This window comes from Anneissia japonica, unplaced genomic scaffold (genome assembly GCF_011630105.1).
Source record: "Anneissia japonica isolate Jap-2015-1 unplaced genomic scaffold, ASM1163010v1 scaffold288043_len311759_cov178, whole genome shotgun sequence".
Classification (NCBI taxonomy): domain Eukaryota; kingdom Metazoa; phylum Echinodermata; class Crinoidea; order Comatulida; family Comatulidae; genus Anneissia; species Anneissia japonica.
The window spans coordinates 80,679-88,401 of record NW_022720917.1 but is presented as its reverse complement, the minus strand read 5'-3'; the positions used below and the strand labels follow the sequence as shown (position 1 = coordinate 88,401).

Below are 7,723 nucleotides of genomic sequence, written 5' to 3'. Positions count from 1 at the left end.
CGTGGAGAGGAGAGTTTCCCTGACAACCCTTAGGCCTACTCATCATCAACAAATCATTACTGTACACAAAGTATAATAGCTTCATTATCCATACCATAATCAAACGAATGTTTCGAATGGTCAAATACTGTAGAGATTTGGTAAAATCAACTGAAGATTTAGTACTGCAGTGCTAAAATTTAGCAACACCGCCACCATGCGGCTAAAAGAAAATCCTGCTTCGACTGTCGTCCTTCTTGTTTTCATGTTTGTGCTCTGAATATGAAGATACCAAGCTATTCACATTCGAACAGCCTAATCTACACTTACTGTTCGTCCTAATCGTTATTTATATAATTTCAGTCAAATGTAAATGGCAGCTAAACAGGTAATGGTTCGATTAAGAACGATGGCATGCTGGCTGAAAAAGGAGAGTAAGTGTCACTGGGATATATAAATTTACAACTTTTTCTTCAGTTGATTTAAAATCCAGAGGCTGGTGGTCGTACTACTGAAGAAACAGTGCCTGTCTCCCTTGTAAATAGATGCCACCATAGATCTCTTAGCAGCATTACTAATACTACTAATAATAATAATAATAATGATAATAATAATGGGTTATTTTTAGGCTGAAAGCACAGAATAAAAATCTATACGTGGCGTCATTGGTTGCTCAGCTTGGTTCGTTTATGATGGGCTACACCCTAGCATACACATCCCCTGCTATACCAGACATGGAAGACAGAGGAGTGTTGAAGACGACTGATCAAATATCATGGTTTGGTGTAAGTATAACTTAAATCAATCATGATCGATAACCATTGACTGATTTATTAACAGTCAATCAACTATCCCATATTTCACAATATAATATATGCAGACCTACCAACTCACCCGATCCTGTCGGGTGTCACCCGATATTTAAACAAATCTCCAGTTCTCCCGATCGAATGTAATTTTCACCCGATTTCACGGGTCACCCCTCCCCAAAAATACTCCGATTTATGCATAATTTGATCGTTATTATTCAATGTATTCGCCGCCTGCTTGCTTCGCGGTGCAATAAAACGAACAGCCATTTTCAATTCGAATGTCGCCATAATAACGGCCAATGATTTGTAGTGACGTGACTTTTTCTTAAAGTCTTAAAAATTCTTTAAAAAATCTCTAGATTTTCATGACCCAAGGGTTGGCAGGTCTGATATATGGGCTGTTTTATCACACTCGCATATTCATCTTCAACGTTTAGAATGTATTTACATATATTTATAGCATTCCCGAAAGACGGTGTAGAGTCTATATACACTGTGGTAATTTAATTTTAATTCTCAAATATCGACCTATCTAGTGAAACTTCACAAAATTTCTCTACATTTAGTCATTAATGGCTATAGGGGCGATATTCGGTGGCCCGATTGCTGGCTTTTTTGTTGGTAATTATGGCCGAAAAGTGGCTATGATGATGTGCTTTCTGCCATTTGTGGTTGGCTATGGCCTAATATCATCTCTGGACAACATCGCAACACTGTACTTTGGCCGCATACTGACCGACGTTGGAGCGGGAATGGTTTCTTTCTCTACCCCCGTGAGTAAGAAGGCACCGTCGTTGCTATTTACCATTATTTTAAACACAGTAATGATTAATTATACTAAGACCACATCCCATATAAATGAATCGTATAATAGAATTTATGTGAGTTACAACGTAGGATTGGTTGAACAACATTCAAACCTTTCTTTTCCCGCTGTCATTGAAATTGCCTCCTTCAAATTTGGGTCGCCAAAACATTTCTGAGGGTCGTGAAATTGCTTCTGACAGCAAAATGTTTAAAATGATGAGTTGCTTCTTTGTTTATTGAGTTAGTTTGAGGGGGTCGTACAAGCTTCATTTTTCAATTATTATTTACCCAGTTAGCCTCGCCCAGTCGTGTGTACACAAGTCGAAAATTCGTCATTGTTTTAAACGTTTCAAAAAATTATATAAGTGTAGTAAATATTTCACCCCCACCCACCTAAATTTTTCAAAATTATTAAAAAAAAAATGGAGAAAAAAGTGAAAATTATATTCAAATTTAAGTCTGCCATTTTCGACCATCTAGATGTGCCATAATCATAATGTTATTCTTACCTCAGCCCCAACCATGGTGGAGTTGAAGTGGTATTGAACCCTATCTGTGAAATTTTCTGGGGCCCCTCTATTTCAAAATACTGGATCATGACACTGCTCCATACTATAAAATGGAACATTCCGGACACGATATGAAGTATCGTGTACTTTGTTAAATCATGGTTAAATAAATAAAAATCTAAACGATTTATCACAGCTATTTAGTATTCGACTTAGCCGAGGTTGATTGTAGAAATACAACAGCATATCTGTATTTTATAAATTAGGAGGCACATGCTATGTCTATCATTATTATACTAGTATAGATTTATAAAAACAAGGCAATATGTCAGAAAACAGTAGCATTATGATTTTATTGAGCTTGTGGCAAGTATAAAGATAGGCCTAAGTCCTCAACACATAACATGACAATATCGTTTTTGTATGAGAAGTATATGTCTTGGGTCGTCAAAGAAAAGGGAATCTGAAAGTGGGTCCCATCTAAAAAAGTTTGAGAAGCAGTGTTTTTTGAGAGTGTGGTTTTAGATGTAGAGAGAAAGAATTGTGTAAATTTAAAATATTTGGAAAAGGATCGGCACTGACCATCCCAACATGACACAAGAAAATACGTGGAATGGCGTTTTCTTTCGTACAAAACCAAAGTCGCCCTAACCTTACCCTTCTCCGTGTGCTTACATTCATTGAATTATCATACTATGAAATGTGTTTATGTGTGTGTGTGTGTTTTTTTTTTAAATTTATTCTTTCAATTTTTATATTCATAGGTATACATAGCGGAGTTATCGAGTCTTGATTTACGAGGAATGTTAGTAGGTGTCTCTCATCCGTTTATAGGTGGTGGGATGCTTCCCGTGAATGCTTTGGGTTAGTGTATGACCATGTTTAATGTCAAACCTCCTTCATGATAATAATACTGATAAATAACTTTGATGTTGAAAAGTTTGTTTGTGTATTCGTCATCGTTCTCGCTTGCTTGGGGTTTTATCCCATTCCTGATTAAGTCAGAGATTTTGCCAACTAAAGGAAAAGGACCTGCGAGTGCAGTTGCGACAATAGTTAATTGTTTGTCTTTATTTGTAGTAACAAAGGCGTTTCTCAAAATGTCGGTGAGTAAGCTTATCAGTAAGAGTTAAGAATATTTTTGAACTCCCATCATAATTATGATAACTATTACTATAAATCATTACCACCACCATCGTTATCATCATACAAATATGCAAGTATGTCCGAGATTGCTCATAACTTGACTCGAATCACTGGGGTGTTTTTTGGACAAGATTTGAATCAACCCTGTGATATCTACTACAAAAAGTTGTTCTTTATGTTTGTATCTTGTTCATTAAAGGTTGTGATGACGGAAGCCTGGGTGTTCTGGTTCTTTGGGGTGTTTGTTTTCTCAGTACCATTTTTGTTGCTCTTTGTGTTCCCGAAACGAAAGGAAAGTCATTGGAGGAAATAACAAAGGATTTCAACCGCTACAATAGGCATTTGTGATATTTGTACTGCAGTTGATACAAAATTGTTATTCTGCGGTCGGTCATGGTTTAGGCCTATTTGTTAGGTGATGATAATAATAATAACAACATCCGATTTGTACATTAAGCATGGTTTAATGGTTGTAGTAGCTAATTGTATTTTTTATTGTACTGCCTCATTATAGAGAATAATGATGACGATAATGATAATGATAATAATAATAATAATAATGGCGACAATAATAACAATGATAATGATGATTATAACGATTACGATAATAATGGTGATTAGGGCCTACTATGATAATGATTATTATGATGGTAATGACGATGGTATAGTGGCAGTAAAATATGGACACCCCTTTAACAATAATTTTAACAATAATTAAAATTAACATACAAACATAGGATTTTTTTTATCTGTTTCAATTTGCATTGATGCATTTTATTTGTACCATTTTGTTTATTGTTTTTTGTTTCTTCTTATCACAGCAAATGAAGTTGCTTCATTTATGTGTTGCTGCTGATTTTTTTTTTAATGTTTTATACACAAATAAATAAATATAATTAAAGAAAAATAAATATTTCATATGGTGTTATATTTTTCTGAAGTTTTTGTTTTCATGTTGATCGTATTATTAATTTCTCTTTTCAATATATTTGCTCACTCTGGTTCAGTGAGCATCTAATATTAAACATTTGAAATATCTCACATTTACAAGTGAACGAAGTGAACATAATTACAGTGTTTAGAAAAAAACTAGTGACTAAACATTTTCAGAATTTTCTATTTTTGGGGTAGGCTCCCCAACTCTAAGTTATCGGGAGGCATGTGGCAGTTTTTTTCGGTTTTTTTGTTCTGCCTTTGGCGATGTAAAAGTCTCCCATACGACCTGTTCTTATATCGAACTGTGTTTCTGCCTACACAATACTGTTGACCGTACTGTATACGCTGGATGATTAAATTTTACTGCCTTCAGTAATTTTAACGTAATGTTTATGTGTCACTTGTGCTAAATTGCTGGGTAGCTTTATATATAGTTTGGATGTATGGGCTGACTAAGAGAACTTTAATGAATCATAAATACTGCAAGCAAAGTAATGGGAATTAAAGTAGATGCCACTTATGATATAGGCCCCTGATTATTAATAGTTGGCCTGCGGCACAAATTTGGTCTGCAAGACTGTAGTTTAATTTGGCCCGTGGACGGGGATGGTTTTATAATGAGCAAGATGATATAAATAGAGTAAATAGCGCCAACAATGTATAACTAGGAGCTTTACTTGATCCCATTCATCACTGTGTGCTTCAAACAAGTCAAAAACGCGTAATGATGAGGGGTTTAACCTCACTCAGATCTAAAATTAAACCCAGTAAAACACCCATTGGTATTCGGATTAGCTCAGCTAAGTAAAGGGAGTAAAAACTTTACCATAGACGTGTTAAAATTGTGATGATTGCAGAGCCCTGATGCACGATTTGGACCCATGGTAGAAGAAGCCCATTGTTAAATCATATAAGTAAACTCAACTAAATTTAGGTTATTTTGCAATACGACTATTGGGTTTTATCGTCAATGACATTCGTACTTTACATGGTTATAACACGTTAGTGAACCAAATAACAGTGCTCATAAAAATACGTTGTCCTACAAATAATGCAAGTCATACGGAACTACATGTATTTTGTTCTAATCACTGTGTTTCGTTAATATTATTCTTTTCAAATCAGTTACCGTCATTTGTTACGCCAAGTTCTGTCCATGTGTTTGTTCTGTTCAATGTGATTCGTGAATAGCATATTTTAATTTACAGGGATAATAAAAATATCCAGACTCAATTAGCATCTCTTTTGTGTGGTCAATTACAGTGATAAAGCGACCCATCAAAGTTGAATATACGACTGTTAAACTGATGACATCGTCCCCACAGAAATTTCCCGCGACCCAATTTTAGGTCATGTCCATGACTCCTAGTGTAGTACAATAAAAAGTATAATTTGAAGTTGCCAAAAAATATTCAAATAAACCTAGCTTTAGCGGAAACAGTTTCGCCCGATGTTTAACGATTGCTTTCAATCGGTAGAGATTATCTTTGGCCCATCAGATTAATTATAAAAATAATTAGGCTTTCAAACAAGTTAAATTAAGAACCGGGATATAGGCCTATGTGAAAAGGCAATGCTCACTAATATAATAATTAGTGACAAAAAACATCAACTTAACAACAATTACTAGCTTTAGCCGATCTTGGAGTATCGCACCAAATAACAAAACAATAAACCTATAAAACTCTTTTCTTCCCAGTGCTATCTGTTTGGAAAATATTCATATTTATTAGGTAATCGTAGGCCTATACCGTACATCTTGTTCATATATTGTTTATAATATTGTATATACTGCTATAATGTGTGTATTTGTTTGTGGAAGCATATCATGTATTATGTATGACAAATTGAATCTGAGTTGCAGGATTTGAGTCTCTCTTCGAAAAAAATAACCCAAATTATGGGTGATCTCAATTTTCCTGACCTGCGTTGGAATGAGACTAATGTGAAGTAAATAGCACCCGTGAGCAATCCGAATACAGTATTATAAATTTGCAGAAGAATCTGTTCCTGTTCCAACATGTTCAAACACGCGTAGAATAGGTGAACAAAAACCATCTTTACTATTTATTTTTACTGGAGTGAAGATTGTATTTCTAAACTTGAACACGCACCTCTAGAAGTTCATCAGATCATGGCTGTTTAATGTGCATGGAAGCTGACTACTAAGGTTGAAATTCCAAAGAATGATCTGGATGACTGCAGAAGAGATTAAGGGGTGGCGCTAGGATTTGCCCGACGGGGGGGCCGAGGTCCCCGACGGTGGGGGGGGGGGCAATGCCCCGACGAGGGGTCAGATTTCCCCGACGAAAGCAAAGTGAACGCGGTCGAGCTTCGATTAAAAGGTTTCGAAAGGTTCTCTACATGAATCCTAAAAATTTTTTAATTGGGAGGAGAAGATATTATTACATCCTGCAACGAAGAAAAAGATCTTGGAATCTTTGCTTCCAATTGTCAAATCCTACAATGCAGGCTGTGCAGAAAGCCCAGGCGGTGCTACTCTTGGATTCATTCGACGTACATTAAATTAATGTACTTGATAAAACATAATATACACACCTAGAATTTTGTATCTAAACATGGAGTCTATATGATACTTGAAGACATCCAACGACGAGCTACCAAACTGGTTCGGAGTATTACTCAAGTTTCTGGAAATCCATTCACTGGAAGTGCACAGAATTAGAAACATGTAAGATTATGTCTGGTCTAGAAGAAGTTGATCTAAATCATTTTTTGACTTTAAGCCATAATGTGCAATCAAGACGTCATCCTTTCAACCCAGCAAAGAAAGATCTTCACAAGTGAATGGGCTTACTAAAGGGTAGCAGGTCAAAACAGCAATAATTAGTACCAAAACGGCAACACACCAATACGGCAATATGCCGGGACCAAAACGTCAAAGAAACGGAGCAAAATCAATGCCAAGAGCAAGTGACACAGTTCGCGACCATGGCACAGTTCATAATTTCAGAATCATCTTGAAATTGGTCCGATCGTCTGTAGGCAAATCGAATATTGCCAAGGGATCTTTTTCGCTTTTAATGTTTAATCGCCTTTTTTTTTAATCCATGAGGAATTGTCAGATGCCTCATTCAAGTTATATTTATTTGAATGTTCACTGCTTTTTATTTTTTCCTCTAATCCTTTTATTATTGAATTTATTGTTGCTACTCTTGTTTTTATTATTATTATTATTTTTATTATTATTATTATTATTATTATTATTATTATTATTATTATCATCATCATCATCGTTATTATTGTTGTTGTTGTTGCCTCATTTTGTCTGTATTTTATTTATTTGAATGTTTATTGTTTTTATATTGTGTTTTCCACCAATCGTTTTATTATTAAAATTTTATGTTATTATATTATTGTTATTAGGACTATTGTTATTATTTTTATTATTATTATTATTATTATTATTATTATTATAAAAAAAAAAATTACTATTACTATTATTACTATTACTATTATTACTATTACTATTATTACTATTACTATTACTATTACTATTACTATTACTATTAC

General features: G+C 34.7%; 1 protein-coding gene across 2 annotated transcripts; it reads left to right on the top strand.

Moving 5' to 3' along the window:
- Positions 1 to 342: 342 nt before the first annotated feature.
- LOC117111441 (solute carrier family 2, facilitated glucose transporter member 8-like) lies at positions 343 to 4,121 on the top strand. Of its 2 annotated transcripts, XM_033254361.1 has the most exons (5): positions 343 to 413; positions 608 to 764; positions 1,358 to 1,564; positions 2,872 to 2,971; positions 3,453 to 4,121. In XM_033254361.1, exons 1-5 carry the CDS (start codon positions 394 to 396, stop codon positions 3,599 to 3,601), a joined length of 633 nt encoding a protein of 210 aa, XP_033110252.1. In that variant the 5' UTR covers positions 343 to 393; the 3' UTR covers positions 3,602 to 4,121. The 2 variants fall into 2 exon arrangements, with proteins under 2 accessions (XP_033110252.1, XP_033110253.1); XM_033254362.1 differs by lacking the exon at positions 1,358 to 1,564.
- Positions 4,122 to 7,723: the final 3,602 nt, after the last annotated feature.